The sequence below is a fragment of the Jaculus jaculus genome, chromosome 8 (assembly GCF_020740685.1).
Source record: "Jaculus jaculus isolate mJacJac1 chromosome 8, mJacJac1.mat.Y.cur, whole genome shotgun sequence".
NCBI lineage: Eukaryota > Metazoa > Chordata > Mammalia > Rodentia > Dipodidae > Jaculus > Jaculus jaculus.
The window spans coordinates 57,549,805-57,569,529 of NC_059109.1; the positions used below are offsets into that span (position 1 = coordinate 57,549,805).

At 49.6% G+C, this 19,725-nt stretch overlaps 1 protein-coding gene across 2 annotated transcripts in view; it reads left to right on the forward strand.

The window, feature by feature from the left end:
- Positions 1–3,269: 3,269 nt before the first annotated feature.
- Pla2g4e (phospholipase A2 group IVE) overlaps positions 3,270–19,725 on the forward strand; it is a 42,906-nt gene continuing 26,450 nt past the window's right edge. For both annotated transcript variants that reach the window (XM_045157468.1, XM_045157469.1), the window contains exons 1-2: positions 3,270–3,365; positions 11,935–12,007. In XM_045157468.1, coding sequence (XP_045013403.1) covers positions 3,270–3,365; positions 11,935–12,007 — 169 coding nt within the window. The remainder of the gene's footprint in view (positions 3,366–11,934; positions 12,008–19,725) is intronic.

Here is a 19,725-nt window from a genome sequence, read left to right on the forward strand (position 1 = left end):
GAACAGTCACTAAGCTCCAGGCCAGGGGTCAGGTGATGACAGGAAAGGGAGAGCTGCTGATGGGGGGAGAGATAGGGACAGGTCCCTGCAAAGAAGGGTTGGGGCCAGCGGAGCTGCTGAGAACCCACTGGAAGACACTCTTGGGCCCCCAGACTGAGAGGCTGCTGGTGAAAAGCAGTTTCTGCTCATTCCATCAGTGGGAGCTGAGGAACCGGCCTTGGGACACAGCTGGGAGAAGTGTCTTGGCCCACCATGCCCAAGGACACACGAGGCTCTTGTGGGAGGTGGTATACTGACTGTAAGGAAACTCGGAGAAGGGGCAGCTGGGAGACCTGACCAAGAGCCACCACTGTGTTCCCGAGTGAGGCTGTAGCTGCCTCCGTGTTTTCATTTGGAGATGCACTGGGTGAGAGTAAGAGCATCAGGCAGCCTTCCCGGTCACTCTGCCCTGGTGTGGGCATGGCCTCTTTGCCCGATCCACCTAACTCAGCTCTCATCTCACTTCCACCTTGCCTTAGAGGCCCTGACTGCCTTCTGTGCCCCTCAGGAGGAACAAGAATGCTGCTCCCTCCCGCCTCCTTCATGACTGATCACTTCTATGTCCTTCTAAAGCCACCCTGGGCAGTCAGGACAGAGGCAGGCACACAGAGGCAGTGACTGCTTGTAAATATGGCCATTGGGTCCTCATAGATCAGAGGTGCCAGGAAGGGGGCGGAAGAGAAAACCTCCACCCTATGTCCCCTTAGCCTCCTAGTCAAGTGATGGAAAAGTTGCAGCTGTGCTCTTGAGGAGCCGATAGATGGTGAGAAAATTTCCGGAATGGGTAGAATGGGGTAGAGGTCTTGTGGCTGTACTCCTCCTGCAGGGTAAGTAGGAACAAACACCAGGCCATAAGGAATGCCTTGGAATTTTGGGCTTGCCCTGGGCCAACTTCATTGAGAAAAGGAGGAACAGAGGTGACACGGGCAGGCAGGGCTCTGTCATTTTTCGTTTGTTTGTTTGTTTTTATGCTTTTTAAATTTTTTTGTTTGTTTGTTTGTTTTTGTTTTTCGAGGTAGGGTCTCACTCTAGCTCAGGGTGACCTGGAATTCACTATGGTGTCTCAGGGTGGCCTCGAACTCATGGCGATCCTCCTACCTCTGCCTCCCAAGTGCTGGGATTAAAGGCGTGCGCCACCACGCCCGGCATGATTGCTTTTTAAAATTTTTGTTTATTTATTTGAGAGCAACAAAGAGAGAGAGAGAGAGAGAGAGAGAGAGAGAGAGAGAGAGGCAGAGAGAGAGAATGGGCATGACAGGGCCTCCAGCCACTGCAGATAAACTCCAGATGTGTGCGCCCCCTTGTGCATCTACCTAATGTGGGTCCTGGAGAATTGAACCTGGGTCCTTTGGCTTTGCAGGAAAACACCTTAACAGCTAAGCCATCCCTCCAGCCCGGCTCTGTCATTTGTGGGACAGTGTCTTGTTATGGCTCAGCTAGCCACAAACTTCTGATCTGCCTTTTTTCTGGCCTCCATCTCCTCTTCATTTTCTAACTTCTCGTCCTACTTTCCTTCTCTGACCTGGTTCCCACCTCATCCCCTACTCATTTTCCTGCTATAATGGCAGTCAGTATTTTCTTCTAAAAGTTCAGCTTTGATCCTCTGACTCTGCTGCTCAGAAACCATCAGTGGCTCCCTGTTTCCTGGAGAGTAAGTGTGAATGTAAAGCATGGCCTTTGAAAGGCCAATTTGAATCTTTAATTTAGAGTTTTGCATTATAACCAAGAACTGGCTGGGGGTAAGGGGGAGACATAGCAGGATGTGAGTGGCAGCCCTACTTCATCTTTCTAGGTTTGTTCCTTCCTCAAGCCTGACTTCTCCTCTCTGCGCAACCTCTACCACCTCCTGTGTCCCAATCTCTATCTGACCTCTCTCATACTATCTCCCACACACCTAAGTACTCACACACAGCTCATTTGAATACTTAAGCATACCCTTCCCTTGCTCGTGCTGTTCCTGCCTCCTAGGATGCCTTTCTCTTCCATCATTAGCTGTTGAAATCCTACCCGTCCTCCAAGGCCCACTTCAGATGCCACCTCCTCCATGAAGCCTTCTTGGAGCTACTCTGTCCCTCCCCAGCTCAAATCCCTCTTCCATCCTCTGTGGCCAGCTCTTAGTTGGGGACCACAACTCGGGCAACCACAGAACGTTCCAAATGTGAAAGGTTTATGCTGGTCTTTTGAGGATCTGCCATTACCATGGTGAGACCTGAACCTCAGAGCCCCTGAGACCCCATGCATTTGCCTGTCTGTACCATCAAGCCTGGCATTTCCCCTCTTGGTAGCACGTATACAGTAAGTACACACTAGGTGCATGAACTAAGTTGAATTTGCAGAGTTTGTAGAGGGCCGTGCGGTATGGCAGTGAGGCAGGTGGTAGGGGAGCTTTGAAACAACACACTAAGGAAGGCTCAATCCTTCATCTCAAAGGCCAAGTACGTAAAGAGGTTCCACAGACACCAGCTTCTGTCCCCCGTCTCCTCCTAGGTTCCATAAGTCTCTTCTCTCTATGGGCCAGAAAAGCCGGTTGTGAGGCCTCAGGCAAGAGTTCAGGCAGGAAACTCCCAATGCAAAGTTGGGCAGAGCAGGCAGAGCAGCCCCCAGCAGGTCTGAGAGTGAGCCAAGCCAGGCAGAGATAAGAATCAACAGGGTGGAGCCACGCATCCCCCACGCTGTGGCCACCAGAAGGGGCTGGCACTCTGTCCCTCATGTCGCCTCCCGGGAGGCCAGGTAGAGGAGACCCTGGACCCTCTTCTCCACAAGGCTGGGCCAATTGTTTTCTTCCTTAAGCCTCTAACATAAGGACTGAGAGCCATATTCCTCCCCACAGATCCTGGGGCACCAGCCATGGGTCTGAGGGAAAAGATCTGTGTACCTCTTCAGGAGCACCGTGCATCCTGACAACGTGAGCTGGAGAGATGGGGTTTTCCCACATCCCGGTGGGGCTAACCCGAAAGTCGTGGGAGATCTAGCATCCTCTTCCTGTCTTCTCGTGCTCTACTGGACAGCCTGGACATTGGGAACACTGGGATTGCAGACTACTTACTAACCCTGGTAGCCAGAGCCCTAACTGGTTTCCAAGATCTGAACACCTGAGACGTAGGCCCAGGCACCTCAAACCCACTGTAACCCCTCCCCGGGCCATGCCAGCCACTGCTCAGCCAAGAGGGTGGAGTTCTGAGTCAGAGTATAAGTTCCTGATCTTGCCACCCAGCTGGAGAGCCGCCACGATGCTCCCAAGACAGGTGCCAGCTTGGGTGCCCCATTCCCTGCCAGACACATGCCAAGCAGACGACTGCAAGTTCCTGGCCACCTGTGCTTTAGAGGTGAGAACGCAGGGGTGCGGGCCAGGGCCAGAGGCAAGACAGCATACGGGCATGGCCCGAGGTGAGAGATAGGGGCTGGGAGCTGGGGACGGAGGCGGGCAGGACGGCTCTCAGGGGCGCTGGTGGGCATTGCACACCCATGAGCCTTGGCTCAAGGCTGTCTACCTGGCACCTGGGGGTGTGCTTTAGCCCAGCCATGGCCACATCTCCTGGCTGGCTGGCCCAGTTGAGAGTGGCCTAAAAGTTTTACAAGGCTCCGCACAATGGCTCAGGACCATCCTGGGGCCATCCAGGCTCATACCCAGGGTAAACAATGCCTAATACTGCCAGGGGGGAATGCATATTTACTGTGCCTTGGTGGCAACTGGGCATTAACCCTGTGGGCATCCTAAACTTCCGTGCTGTGTGAGTATGTGATGTAGGGTAGTGTCAGGTTTAAGAAATGGTGGCGTTGCCAATCTGTTGCTGTCAACTGCTCTTCTGGGTTTATAGTCAAGGATCCTGAGTCCAGCCAACTCTCCACAGCCTCTCAGGGAGATCTCTGGGCCGGACAAGGTTGCTGGTACTTGAGACCAGGCCTGCCCCAGTTTTCCTGTCTATACAGTGGGTGAGTGGCGCCAGTCTCTCAGCTGACTATACACATACCATGGAGGGAAGAATCAGCTGGCATCGGAGGGCAGGAGCTTCTCCTTGCTCAACCCTCACTACACGGCTAGAGGAGCTGGAGGACACCTCAGAGGGGTCTTGACCTTTCACATGGGAGACCGGGACCGAGTCAGTCTCCAGGGAACCCAAGGAGAAAGCTCCCGGTTGCGTGGTAACAGGTGGCCCTGCTGCCCTGGACTGCCTGCCTCTGTTTCCCCAAAGAGGAAAGACTGGAAGGGCCTCTGTTCAGCACTTGTTCTTTGCTGAGATTCCAGGAATTTGAGCCTGCAGATCTGCCTCCAAGGGGCAAAGCTTGCCTGGAAGGGGACAGTGAGGCAGCTAAGAGCTGGGACTAAGAGTGTGGCTCCCAAAGGCCCTTCACAAGGTGGGCTTGTCTCTCAAGTTCTGGAGAGCCCGCCTTGCCACTAAGTGCTGGGACTTCTTGTCCTGACCACTCACCTAGCCAAGATGATAATAAGAAAAACAGCTGTGATGACCCCTTCTTTGTGACCCCTAGTATGGAATGTTGCTCATACTGACTGAGATCTGTTTTAAGTCCCAAATGTCCCCATCCAAAATGGTTTCCTTTGTGGGAGGAACCACGTATGTTGGAATATATGAGCAGGCTGGTCTGAGCTCTGACATAGTGTTACAGGGAACCAATGACTACGCCCAGCTATTGAAGGAGGAGGTGGCCTCACCCGCCCAGCCTGCACTGAGATGCCCTGGGGAGAGAAGCTGTCATTCCCTCTCCGGACATCCAGACTCAGCTATGGTTTGGGGAAGGTATGCCTGGCCTGGATGAACACTTGGGAAACCTGGTGGTCAGATCCTTTCCCACTCTCCCTCCCACCCAGGAGCCTGAAACGAGTACAGGGAGCCTATCTGTAACATTTTATTATCTTGAGAGAGAGAGAATGGGTGCATCAGGGCCTTCAGCCACTGTGAATGAACACCAGACATGTGCACCCCCTTGTGGCTCATGTGTGACATTGCGTGCTTGTGTCACTGTACATCTGGCTACGTGGGATCTGGAGATTTGAACATGAGTTCTTAGGTTCCACAGGCAAGCACCTTAACCACAAAGCCATCTCTCCAGCCCTGTAACTTTTTTATTTAACTGATTTGTGGCAACTGCTGGGCCTCTAGGTCTAGAGTGCTGCCCTATTGGGAAACGGTTTTATTCCTGCCTCTGGTATTAATTAGTCTGGTGCATGGCCTGGAGCATGCTGCTAGCCCAAGTTGTCCCTCCATGTTAAAGTAGGCTTCCATGGGGCTGGAGAGGGCTCAGCGGTTAAGGAGCTTGCCTCAAAGCCTATCGGCCCGGGTTCAATTCCCCAGAACCCATGTAAAACTAGATACACAAAGTGTTGCATGCATCTGGAGTTCATTTGCAGTGGCTGGAGACCCTGGCATACCCATTCATCTATCTCTATTCTCTCTCTGCTTGCCAATAAATAAACAAACAACATCAAAAGAAAAAAAAAAAGCCTCCAGGTGGGTAGAAAGTGCACCTATAAGGTAACAGGCTTGCACTTAAGTTCTGGGTCCTGGTTCCACTTCCAGCTGTGTGGACCTGTTGATATTTCTCTAAGCCCTGTTTGTTTCTCTGTGAAACAAGTATAACAACATCTTTCTCAGAGGCTGATCAGAGGTTTTAGATAAGACCCTATGTACCAGGAGAGGGTCTGGAGCAGAACCACCATGCCAGAGGAGACTAATACATTTTATTTTCCACCTCTACCCCCAGAGGTTGTATCTATGAAGTTAGCGGGAATGCGCAGTATCAAATTGCTAACCCTTTTCTCCCATGTGAACCAGCAAGGTCCTAGTCCTTAGTGGCTCTCAAGGAGTCCTGGCAAATCAAGCCAGAGCCCAAGGCCAGGAGGAAGCTGGGGTGGTGAGGCTGTTGCCTGAGCATCCAGGTTCTCTTCCCTACGTGGAGAGCTTCCATGCATTCCTCCCCCGCACCCCCCGCCCCCCCACAGCTGTGCTGATTGTTCCCGGAGCTGAATACATTCCTCTGCATTTACACAGAGTTCCTGCCTTGACTTCCAAGCCCCCACATGCTTCCTGCCCCTCACTCAGGCATGTGCTCTGTGCCCTGTGAACTGAGGATCGTGCGCATCTCTATTCCAGGGATGCAACCCAAAGGCACAGTTTCTAGCCATGCCTGTGGATAAATATTTTAACTGCCACCCTCATATCCTGTTGCAGCCAGGGATGCGCTTGTCCAAGTGTCTAAGGTTTTGACCCACACCACACCCCAGTGTCTTCATATACTTGGGTCTGAACGCAGGCTGGCTTCTCGTTTCTGTCCACATGATGTGCTGAGTTCTATAACATCTCTCTACTATAGCTCATTTACCTCCAAGGCCACAGATTTTCAGTCATCTCTAGTACCAGAAGCAAAATATGTGCATTCTTCACAAATGAAGGTCCGGGTGTGTGTGCGTATTAGGTCATGTGAATATAGTGCAGGCTGGTCTCTAACTCTCAAGATCCACCCGGCCTCCATTTCCAAGTGTTGGGATTACAAGTTTGCATTGCAACAAGCGGCTTCCAAGGTCACTAATGGGTTCTAGAATGCACCTGGGCCCAGAACTAAGTCTAACAGTCAATCCATTTTCTTCCTCCCAGCCCCACCCTCCTGTGCCTCATAAGCCCCTTGCATATGCTCGCTCTGCTGGCAAAATTTAAGTGCATTTTTTAGAGTGCTTTGAAATTGGGTCTCTCCCAAAAATTCCTCAGCTAAAAGGAAGTTCTAGAGGAAATTTGAAGTTCAAGGTAGATCACAAAGGACCTCTTTGTGCCTATTAGAAAATGAAAATGTCTCTAAGGCTGTGATGTGCACCATATGCTCACAAAAAGAGAGTGATCAGGCAGCATGGCTGAAGAAATGTAACCAATAAAACAAGCCAAAAGGACTACCAACTTCAGGGGTTATGTGAAGGCTCTGGGAGAATTCAGTGTGGGAAAAAGGGAGTTAAGTCAGGAAAATAGGTACTGTGGAAACATCAAAGCAGAGATGAGGGCAAGAAGAACCCATCTTCATATTTGCCAAGAGTAACTCAAGTGATGGGGCCTGGGGAGATGGCTTAGCGGTTAAGGTGCTTGCCTGCAAAGCCAAAGGACCCAGTTCAATTCCCCAGGACCCACATAAGCCAGATGCACTAGCCAGTTATACAAAGTAGTTTGTTTTCAGCAGCTGAAGGCCCTGGTGTGCCCATTCTCTCTCTCTTTCTCTCAAATGAATAAGTTAATTAAATTAAATAAATGTTAAAAAAAAAAAAAGAGTCACTTGCCAGGCATGGTGGTGCATGCCTTTAATCCCAGCACTTAGGAGGCAGAGGTAGGAGGATTGTCGTGAGTTCAAGGCCACCCTGACACTGCAGAGTGAATTCCAGGTCAGCCTGGGCCAGAGTGAGACCCTACCTCAAAAAAAAAAAAAATAAATAAATAAATAAATAAAAATAAAGTCACTCGAGTGAGGAGAGAGCATAACAATGGACATGAGCCCAGGTTGAGAATTAGACTTGAGTTCAAACTCTGATTTTAGCTAAGAGCTCTGGGTCAATGGACACAGTCCAGATTCTTACCTGTAATGTGAGGCTGATGATAACAACTGCTTTGTGAGTTTGGCGGCAGCAGCAGCAGCAGACACGGTCCAACACTGCAGGCTATGGCCTGAGGAGTTCCCCCTTCAGGGATTTCCACTTGAGTGTGGTCAGAGTCTTGGCTTTACAGTTAAGAAAGAATTCCAGAACAAGTCAATATGAAGTGGAGTTGGGTTTATTGAATAAAGATGAAAGAGAGGAGACTTTTTTGTTTTGTTTTGTTTTTTAATTTTTTTTCCGTTTATTTTTATTTATTTATTTGAGAGCAGCAGACAGAGAGAGAAAGAGGCAGATAGAGAGAGAAAGAGAATGGGCGCGCCAGGGCCTCCAGCCACTGAAAATGAACTCCACACACATGCGCCCCCTTGTGCATCTGGCTAACGTGAGACCTGGGGAATCGAGCCTAGAACCCAGATCCTTAAGCTCACAGGCAAGCGCTTAACCACTAAGCCATCTCTCCAGCCCTTGTTTTTTTTTTTTTGAGGTAGGGTCTCACTCTAGCCCAGCCCTGGATCTCACTCTATAGTTCCAGGCTGGGCTCCGACTCACAGTGATCCTCCTACCTCTGTCTCCCAAGTGCTGGGACTGAAGATGTGCACCACCATGCCAGGCAGGAAAGAACATATGTTATATTTAGTGTGGAATTGAGGGATATGTCACATATATGAAATTTGTTTCTTTTGAAGTTACATTGCTTAAAGGACTTAAAGGATATAATTTACAATCAGGTTCAAAAAGTTTGAAATTTAAGTAAATCATGTATAAGTTGGTTATTTCTCTTATCTTAAAGAATTTCTTGTAAGTAAAACTACAAGGTTTGTGAGGTGCAGTGTTCAGATTTGGGGGCCAGAAAAGGAGTGCTGATACCATTAAACTCAAAAGGTACATGTGTTTTTTTACCATAAGCAAGTCTGGTCCATTGCGGGGACGGTGAGGAGTTGTTTTGTTTTACTTTGTTTTTATACACTTGATGAAGATATGTCAGAAAACCAGAGTTGTCTCTGGGTAGGCAATCTCTACTGATTTTTTATTAAGTGGTTTGAAGTTCTTGGCTATAATCTAGTGAGACACATAAGTCAGATCCCAGGGTGAGGGGCTTCTTCTTCTTTCTTATATCCCTTTAATTTCCCCTGGCTTCCTACCTGTTTCAAGGAGGTGCTAAGAACTAGACAAAATAATCTATAGAGAGCCAGGCTTGGTGTAATCCTAGCACTGAGGAAGTGGAGGAAAGAGGATTAGAAATTCAAGGTCATTTTAAGCTACTAGCCAGTTTGGGGCCAGATTAAGCTACATGAGATTCTATCTCAAAAAAGTAATAATGGCGGGCATGGTGGTGCACGCCTTTAATCCCAGCACTTGGGAGGCAGAAGTAGGTGGATTGTCGTGAATTTGAGGCCACCCTGAGACTACATAGTGAATTCCAGGTCAGCCGGGGCTAGAGTGAGACCGTACCTTGAAAAACCAAAGGAAAAAAATGTAATAATGGGGTTGGAGAGATGGTTTAGCAGTTAAGGTGCTTGCCTGCAAAGCCTAAGGACCCAGATTCAATTCTCCAGATCCCATGTAAGCCAGAAGCACAAGGTGGCACATGTGCCTGGAGTTCATTTGCAGTGGCTAGAGGCTCTGGTGCACCCATTTTTTAAAAAAAAGTAATAATTATGATAATAAATAATTCTAGAGACTATGAACACAGTCCATGAGCCATGGTAGCCCCATGGTCACTGATGTTGCTGTTACTGTTGCTGAGATTGACAGAGAAGGAAGAAATGGTCACCCTTACTGGCAAGCATGGGAGTTAGGGGACAGGAAATAACATTTCCTGGAAAGTAGGCAAGCTTTGATAAGGTCCCAAGGGAAACTGTGGAAGCTTCTCTCTTCCTTCAGTGGACACTCAAGGAACTGAGCTAGGCATCCTTCCTAGAGACTGAAGAGCTGTGATGGCCAAGAAAACAATGGGCCCTACAATGTGAAGGCATATCCCCAAGAACTGACCCTTACTTGAGCCAAGGTCTTCACAGTTCCTACCAGGTCTCAGGTGTGCTCTGAGAACCTGGGTGTAGGGCTAAGCTCGCTAGGACCATACTGTAAAAGGTGAGGCTGCCTTCTCCCCACGCCATACCAGCACTTGCTCTGTCCAGGACAGGGTGAGAAATGGGGAGCTCACTGTGCCTACAGGGTCCAGCTACAGGCCTCAGGCACCACCAGAGAGGCAACATGTGTGGCCCAAGTCACAGAGCTCACAACAGAATGCTGCTTACGCAACTAACCGACTCAAGACTTCAGAGTCAGATTCACAAAAGAGATTCCTGGACCTGTATGTGACTGCCAAGCCAACTCCTGTGCTTTTGAGGCAGCTGGTAGGAGTGGAAAGAAGAGATCTTGGAATCATATGTCCCTGATAAGAGCTAGATAACAGCTTTCTCAGAACCACTGCTCTATTGGCTGTATTGGGGTGAAGCCTCAGAAAAGCCTGGAAGGACAGATGCACAGAGATAATACTGATTGAGTGGTGGGATGATGAGGACTCTTCAAACCTTGTTTTGTTTTGTTTTTTTTCACAAACCTCAATATTCACTACAGAGAAAAAAAATGCCTCCTTTGGAAAGACGCACAGTGCTTCTAGTACCATATGTGTATGACAAGTAGGGCTCTGTTCAAAGCCCTCTACACGCAGACGCAGGTAGCCGGCAGAGTGAGCAGGTGTGCTTCGACGGCGGCCGCGAGCCGAAGCCTCGCAACGCCTCCAGGAAAGGGCTTCAAGTCTGCGCCTCACACGGGAAAGGCACGAGCTCAAAGGAAAACTGCAGGCGCCTGACAAGAGCAGGCCTGGAGCCTCCCAGCAGGCGTTGGTGAGAGAATGTGGCCCTGAGCTCTGGAAGGCCAGCCAGAACCAGAGCAGAAGGAGGGGAGAAATAGAACCTCGGAACCTGGGGCAAGGATCAATGGATAGCGAAGAGCTGTGATTCTTCCATGGGCTGTAAAAACGATTCAGGGAAGCGCCGAAGCTGCCGTATAAAGAGAAGCTAGAGAGATGGAGAGATGTGGTTTCAAGGCATCTGGGTGGCCGAAAGTACCAGAGTCCAAGGAGGACAGAAGTGGGCCATGGGATAAGGAGTGATTGGCAGAGGGCAAAGATGGCTGCTGCTGCTTGCTCAGATGGGTGGGGTCTGGGACGATGGCAGAGCTCCTAGCAAGGGCTCGGAACAAGAGGAGCAGGACAGAAGGCTGAGCATCAGCATCAAATGAGCAGAGGCTCAGGCGTGTCCGCGGTTCCAGCCATTAGGGTAAGGACGTGTGGGAGAGGCAGAAACCTCAGCGCCCCGGTCCCTGCGGTTAGCAATACCGACAGAGGAAGCGAAGAGCAATCAGTCATCACACAGGATTATCTGAGCTTTTGCCATCATGAAAGGGAACCCATTGTACTATCCAAGACTTTACCAATATGAATGGCAAGGCACAGGAGGCAGCTGGCATACTGCGAGGGAAACGTACAAGGGCTAGGAAGTCACAGGGCCAGATTCTCTGGGGAAGGGACCTGACAGGCAAGGGGGAAAGGCCCTGGGCTGGAACTAAGCACCAGAGGGTAGTGAGCACCTGGTGTGAGGGCTTCCAGTGAGCAGGTATCTGGGTTTGATGGGAGTCTGCTCCCTGTCCTGGCCTCACTGCACCTTCCTGTGGAACAAGCTGCCATTTCCAGTGGGCAGGGGACATTTATCTCTCTGTGTGGTAGGGAAATAAGCTACTCAGTGAAGAAGACGAGCATAAACATTTCAAGATTCCCTTTGTGTTTCTTCCATGTTTGGTGCCAGAACATTCATTCCACTCAACCAACATTTATGGATCACTATATAAATCAGCATACTGCAGATACTAGAGGTATAAAGATGAAAAACAGGGCTGGGGAGATGACTTAGCAGTTAGGATCCTTGCCTGCAAAGCCTAAGGACCCAGGTTCGATTCCCCAGTACCCACTTAAGCCAGATGCACAAGATGGCACATGCATCTGGAGTTTGTTTGCAGTGGTTAGAGGTCCTGACACACCCATTCTCTCTCTCTCGCTCTCCTTATTTCTGTCAAATCATTAATAAAGTAAAGTGAAAAAAATGAAAAAACAGACAGTGTCCTAGGCTCTTGGGGATTTCTAGAACCTTCCACGTAGGAGAGAAGATGAAACCTCAGCAAAAATGACCCGGCAGCACGGAGGTGGCTGAGTGCAAGAGGGCGGGGAGATGGGCATGGAGAGCGCTCTCCCCAGCTGCACTGGCCTGTGGTGCCAGAACCATCCGCCACTTCCTTTCACTTCACAGAAGGGGTTGTCTCCATGCCACCTGCTGACAGTGAGGGTCATTCAGATGAAAAATGTCCGGCGGGCTGATATACGTGAGTACCCTCCTCTCTCCCTCCTTCTCTGCTTGTGGGGTAAGGATGGATAGAGGCCCTGGCTGCAGAAGCATCAGGCATATATCCATATGTGTACACGTGTGTGCTACATGCGTGTGCATGTGTATGCATGCTCATAGGTGCATGTGTGTGCGTGCGTAGCATGCATGTGCATTCTCTACTCACTGTATTGTGGACTAGAGTTTCTGCCGTTTCCAGGCTCCTCACTCTTACTGTCACCTCAGCATTTCTGGCAACACAAACTGCCTGTGTCTGTTGCCTTCTCTCTCCTCGCACTTACTCCTGCTGGTGTCCAGTTCTAGGAACAGCAGCTTCCCACACTCCTTCATGATGAGTGCAGGGGCTTGGGGGCTGAAGCAGAAGGAGAGGCCCTTAGACATCATGGAGCCAGTTGCCAGCCCCTTTCAGAGCCCCCTCTTGGGACATGGATCCCAAACAAGGCTCTTGGGCCACAGTAGAGTCCATAGTTCTCAGCTCCACAGACCAGCCTCTAGATGGGATAGACTAGCTTCCCCTTTATCCTGACTCTTGCTACATCCTCAGGCCACAGGGGGCACAGGGAACCTCTGCTTCAAGAGGAAATGAGGGGCTGGAGAGATGGCTTAGTGGTTAAAATGCTTGCCTGCAAAGCCTAAGGACTCAGGTTCAATTTCCCAGTACTCACATAAAGCCAGATGCACAAAGTAATGCATCTACAGTTCGTTTGCAGCGGCTAGAAGCATTGGCATGCCCACCCCCTTTTCTCTCTCTCTCTCTCTATCTCTCTCTCTCCAGATAATTTTTTTTAATCTAAGTATAGCTTTCTTAAAAAAAAGAAAGGAAAAGAAAATGAGGGCCTAGGGAAATGGCTTAGTGGTTAAGGTATTTGCCTGTGAAGCCTAAGGACCCCAGTTCAATTCCCCGGGGCCCATGTAAGCCAGATGCATCTGGAGTTCATTTGCAGTAGTTGGAGGCCCTAGTGCACCCATTCTCTCCCTCTCTCTCTCTCTCAAATAATAAATAAATAAAATATTTTTTGAAAATGAAAAGATTGGGCTGGATATGTCTTTGGGGTACTCTTCCAAGAGATCCCTTCCCTTTCCATGTGCCCCTCAGCCTGCTTTGTCCAGAGAAGAAGTTTGCCCTCCCCAAAACTTCCCCCCAGAAGAAAAAGCCCTACGTCCAGGACCTGTGGCTACAGGTGTCCCTGACTGTCACCCACACAGGAATGGCTCAAGGTTCACAGGATTCCCCAAAGCCTAGGAACAACCTGTAGGAACAGAGAGACACAACACAGAGAGAGCCATGATGCTGCTTACCCTTTTCTTTCTTTCTATTTTTCTTTTTGGAGGTAGGGTCTCGCTCTAGCTCAGACTGACCTGGAATTCATGATGTAGTCTCGGGCTGGCCTCAAACTCACAGCAGTCCTCCTACCTCTGCCTCCTGAGTGCTAGGACTAATGGCATGTGTCTCCATGTCCAGCACATTTTTGTTCTTGTATGTATGTGTGTATGCATGTTCATATGTGTGGACACACGTGTGTATGAGTGTGTGCATGTGTGTGGAGGCCAGAGGTCAACTTCAGGAATCTTCTTCCCCTCATTTATGCTTGAACCTAGAGCTTACTGAGTCAGCTCATCTAGCTAGCCAGCTCGCCCCAGTGTTTCCACCTTCTATGAACTGAGATTAAAGGTGAGCTGCCATGCTTTGCCCAGCACTTGTGGGGTGCTGGGGGGCCAAACTCAGGTCCTCACACTTGCACAGCAAATGCTCTATCCACTGAGTGTAGCCCTCTCCCCAGCCCAGAGTATACATTTTCAAAAATTTTTATTTGGCTGGAGAGATTGCCTAGTGCTTAAGACACTTGCTGGCAAAGCCAAAGGACCCAGATTCAATTCCCCAGGACCCACAGAAAGCCAGATGCACAAGGTGGCGGATGCGTCTAGAATTTGTTTGCAGAGGCTGGAGGTCCTGGCCCGCCCCTTCTCTATCTGCCTCTTCTTCTATGCCTTTTCCACTGAATCCCTCTTCTTTCTAACTAGTCCCTCTTGCATTTTGATGTCTTTTTTTTTTTTCCTCCAAGTACATGTATTTTAACAAGGGGAGGCATCCAGGTCCAAAACAGTCATAGAATTAAAAAAAAAAAATCACCCCAATCTTGTCATTATAGAACTTAGAGCCAGAGGACAAAGCTGGAAGGGCCAAGAAAGTCTTGCTGAGGACCTGAGATCAGGGAGGACAGACCCCCCCTGCAGAGAGCTGGGGGTCTGGCCTGGGGGGAGGCATCTTCAGAGAGGGGCTCTGTCTCCCGAGCACCTGTGGAGAGCTCGCCAGATGTGCAAGGACCGCATGATCCTCCCAAAGTCTGAGAGGTGGTCTCAAGGGTCCATTTTGTAGGTGAGGGGTGATCGCCTGAAGTAGAGGCGGAGCTTGGGTGCAGGCCCGGAGGTCTGGCAGTGAGGGGGACACCAGCCAGGGGAAGGGGACTTGGAACAACTGGTGGAAGCCCTGGAGCCAGGCCGAAGTAGGATCCACTGCCTGAGTTTCTGAGGGGTTGTGTGACTTCCTGTTACTCGTGTGCAGATCATATAGGGAGAGCAGATGGGAGTGGTGGGGCAGGTATACAGGGGTGTCATGCAGGGAAGGGACAGGCCTAAAGTCCCAAAGTCAGCAAGGAGCCTACTGTGATTCAGACTGGAGGCCTAGAGGGCGAGGTGTCCGGGGCCTGTGTCAGCGAGAGCAGGTTCAGCGAGCAGCAAGCCCGCATCAGCCAAGGGGCAGGCCTGAGGGCCCCGGGCGTTCCCCGGGCTTCTTGGGTCTTTCTCAGACCCCCAGGGGATGACTAAGGAGCTAGGACATGCTTGTTCCCTGGGCCTGGGCTGTGGCCACCTCTTTTGCCTTTCCTGCCCATGGTCACTCACTCACTTCAGTCCCTCTTGGGCAAAGGTCACCCCTCCCCTGGGAACAGTACTAGCTCCCACACACCTTTTCTGGCTCCTACAGAGGTGTGTGTGCCCTGGCCTCCTCAGCCAGCTGTGCATCCTCCCTGCGTGTCTGCACCTGCGTGGTAGACCTTCCCATTGCCCAGGGCCCTTTCTTCTTGTTTTCTCCCTACCACATCTGTCCCCTCCACAGACAGGTGGGCAATGAGGCAGGCTATAATCTGGCTTTATCAGTCTCTGTCCTGCCCCCCCCCACACACACACCTCACACCTCTGTGCACATAGGCTGACTTTGGGGGTGCTCTTTTGTTGATGGCATCTGAGGATGCCAGCCTCAGTCGCTCTGGGTCTGGACTCTACACTGTCATAGTCTGAGCTATATTGCTACCTTCCCTGGGTTCAGTGGGCAAGTGTCCTGACAGCTTTCAAGTCTTGGGTCACTCTTGCTCAGAATTGTTCGCTTCTAGCTTGAATGCAAACAAATGCTCTCTGGTTTAGTTGTCTCAGCCATGTCTATTTTTCTGGAAATTCAGAGAGGCTAATAGCAGGGAAGTGTGCAAGGATTCAGGCATAACCCATTGTCAAGAGCTAAAAGAGCAACTGGCCCAGCCACAGACCAGAGAGGCAGTCGAACCCAGAAATCTCCCAGCCACCAGGATTCTGAGCTGTGGAACACAAACTGAAACCCAAATCAACACCCCTAGGGTTGCCAAGTTGGTATCTTCAGAGGTGTTGGGGTAACCTCACTCACTGGTGGTAACATGGGAATGTTTTGTATGTATGTGAAGATAATTGAGTCAGCGCTTCCACCCAGAAACCTAGAAGGGGAGCATGCCAAGTCTTCTGTCCCTTCACAAGATACAAGGACTGGAACCTGTGTGCCGAAATCCCTTGCAGAAAGGGAAATTCATATACTGATGTCCACCTCCTTATCATTCATGTGACCATCAAAACAGTCACTATTCTATTGGCATCTGCCATGGTTTGTTACCTGGGCCCAGGACCTTCCTCCACCATCCTTCTCTCCCATTCTTCTTTTCCCAACCTTTGGTGTAGTGGGCCAGGAAGCTACAAACTAATGCTTGGAGTACGGGTGTCTGATCATCTGCTCACTCTTGTCTGTTTCAGGATTACATTTTTAGACAAAGTCTTACTATAGTGCCAAGGCTGGCTTGGAATTTCTGCCTCTACCTCTCAAGTGCATGCACCACCGTGCCTGGAAGAGATATTTTTATCTTAAACTCAACATTTCATTTTTGTTTGTTTTTTGTTTTTTCGAGGTAGGGTCTCGCTGTAGCTGACCTGGAATAAACTGTGAAGTCTCAGGGTAGCCTCGAACTCATGGTGATCCTCCTGCCTCTGTGTCCTGAGTGCTGGGATTAGAGGCGTGCACCACCATGCCCGGCAAGATTTCATTTTTAACACAAAATCCTGAGGTGTTATTTCATGGGAGAATTTGAAGCATGAACTGGTGCTAGGGAAGCAAGTCGTGAGGGACAAAGGCCTTTACAGAATCTATAAGTCATGTGTGTAGCAGTCCTGGCAGAACCAGCAGACATGCAGGCTCCTGCTGCACAGGAGACAGGCCTGAGAAGAATGCTCCAGAGTCAGGAGGTGTTGACCAGAAAAAGCAAGGGAGGGTCCAAGAGGGCTGAGCAGGTTCCCTAGTGAGCCCAAGCATCTAACCACACCCACCTGCTTACCTGGATCTGCAGTGACTCAGGGCAGGATTTGTTGGTTACTGATACAGGGACTTCCCTGTAGCAGGCAGTTGGGTTTTCCATTGATTCATTCATAAGGTGTCTAGTGAGAACCTACTCTGTCCTGAGGGCTGGAGACCCTAAGTGGACCTATGGTCACAGTACAGTGAGTACTTTGCCAAGAGAGAGATGGGGGGCTAGGAGCTACCAGATACCTGGCCCAGTCGTGGGCACTCAGGGGAGGTTTTCAGAGGAGGTTCTTTCTGAATCTTGGGGGACATCACCAGGAAGAAGTGGGTGAAGTGGAAGAGAAGGAAGCTCTAGGCAGAAGAGGTAGCAGGTGCAAGGGCCCGGGGAAGAGGTAGATAGCATGGACCTTTGGTGACCAAGAGTGACTGAGCTTGGTTGGAGTCCAGAATGAAAATGGGTGTGCACGTGTGTGTGTGTGTGTGTGTGTGTGTGTGTGTGTGTGTGTGTGTGTGTGTGTTTGCACATGTGCAGGGCAGGGTGGAGGTAAGGAGAGTAGAAGCTGGGGAGGTGGGCAGAGAGCAATGCTGCGTGGGTGGGACTCCTTCCTGAGGGCACAAGGAAGCCGTTAAACTGGAGAGTGACTTGGTCATGTTCACAAAGGTCCACCTGGCTCCTTTTTTGAAGAAAAGATTGGCTAGGATAAGACAGGAGACAGGCCAGATGGGATGCCCCAGAGATGATGGTGACCCGTGCCAAGACAGTGACGGTACAGATGAGGATCCAACGTGAAATGTGGTTTCTGGCCTGGACACCATTGAAGAGGAGAGAACGGGCTGGGCATAGGTGGGATGGAGGGGATGATGAGGCCACTGTTTTCTTCTGGTTCTGTCCAGGGTTGTCATTGTCTCCACACTTGGATTAACTAATTCTGATTTATTTATTTGGTTTTTCGAGGTAGGGTCTCATTCTAAGCCTAGGCTGACCTGGAATTCACTATGTAGTTTCAGCGTGGCCTCGAACTCATGGCAATCCTCCTACTTCTGCCTCCCGAGTGCTGGGGTTAAAGGTGTGTGACACCACACCCTGCCTTGGATTAAATAATTCTTATGACATGTTAAGGGCAATGTTCTGTCACCTTTATTCAGCATCAATTCCTATTCACCAAAGGTGAGCTGTCAGAATCAGGAAGGAAATGAGACATAAATGCATGTGATGCAATACATGACACTATCCTGTTAAAAGCTTTTGGTGTAGTGACAGTGCAAGACTAAGTTCTGGGACAGCCCTGGATCCACTTGCATTAGTAATTATTAGTACTAATTATGAGCCAATGTGGGCTGGCTCTACAGTATAGAAGCCCAGATTTGCCATCCAGAGGACCTGACCTACTTACTAGTTAGTGCACATACATGCATGTGCACATACATGCATGTGTGTGTGCATGTGTGGGTATACTAGAGCCTCTAGCCACTGCAAAGAAAAACTAGATGCTTGTGCCACTTTTTGTGTCTGCCCTATGTGGGTGGCTTGGGAATTGGGTCACCAAGCTTTGCAAGCAAGCATCTTTAACTGCTGAGCTATTTTCCCAGCCCCCTAGAAGACATTTTTTCCCCCTCAAGGTAGGGTCTCTCTCTAGCCCAGGCTGACCTGGCATTCACTCTGTAGTCTCAGGGTGGCCCTGAACTCAAGGCGATCCTCTTACCTCTGCCACCCAAGTGCTGGCATTAAAGGTGTGCACCACCATGCCCAGCCCTAGAGGACTTTTAATACTGCAAACTGTATGACTTTCACCAAATTGTCCATATCTGGTATGCATCCTGGAACTTACCCCAGCTGATCCCCCAGGCAGTGACAAAGACAATCATAATAGCTCTTCCTTCTCTCAGGGAAGAATGAATTTAGGGAGACAGCTGAGCTATTCTTTTTGTTTGGTTTTGGTTTTGGTTTTGGTTTTTCCAAGGTAGGGTCTCACTCTAGCTCAGGCTGACCTGGAATTCACTATGGAATCTCAGGGTAGCCTAGAAGTTGTGGCAATTCTCCTACCTCTCCCTCCCAAGTGCTGGGATTAAAGGCGTGAGCCACCATGCCCAGCTCATGTTTTGTTTTGTTCTGAGGTAGGGTCTTGCTATTTTATTTTATTCTATTATTATTCATTTATTATTTATTTATATTATTTATTATTTTGTTTTGTGGGGGGTAGAGTAGCCAAGGTTTACCTGGAATTCACTATGTAGTCTCAAGCTGTCCTCAAATTCACAGCGATCCTCCTATTTCTGCCTTCTGAGTGCTGGGATTAAACACACCTCGCCAGTTGAGCTGTTCTTTATTTTTTTTAATTTTTTTTGTTCATTTTTTATTTATTTATTTGAGAGCAACAGACATAGAGAGAAAGACAGATGGAGGGGGAGAGAGAGAGAATGGGCACGCCAGGGCTTCCAGCCACTGCAAACGAACTCCAGACGCGTGCGCCCCCTTGTGCATCTGCCTAACGTGGGACCTGGGTAACCGAGCCTCGAACCGGGGTCCTTAGGCTTCACAGGCAAGCGCTTAACCGCTAAGCCATCTCTCCAGCCTTTTTTTTTTTTTAATATTTATTTATTTATTTAAGAAAACAAGACAATGAAGCATACAGAAAGAAAGAGAGACTGACTGACTATAGCTGTGCTAGAGCCTCCCACTACTATCAACAAATTCCAGATGGATACGCCACTGTGTGCATCTGGCTTTACGTGGGTAGTGGGGAATTGATCCCAGGTTGTCAGACCTAACAGGCAAGCTTCTTTCACCACTGAACCATCTCTTTACCGCCCCCCTTTTTTAAGTTTATTTATTTATTTAAAACAGAGACAAAGAAGGAGAATGAGAGAGAGAGAGAGAGCAAGCAGTTGAGCTTTTCTTAACCGTATCCCCTCTGGTACTCCAACCAGAAGGGTTGAAAAACCTTCCTCCGTTTTGTAAAGGCCTCTCCAGATCAAAGTGTTTTTCACCTTCTCTGTGGCACATAGAGCAACAGCGCACCTGGTTTGCTCATTTATAATGAAACAGGTACTTGGCCACAGATGTGAGGGTTTTCTGGGTGGCACAGCTAACGCTGGGAGACCAGGCC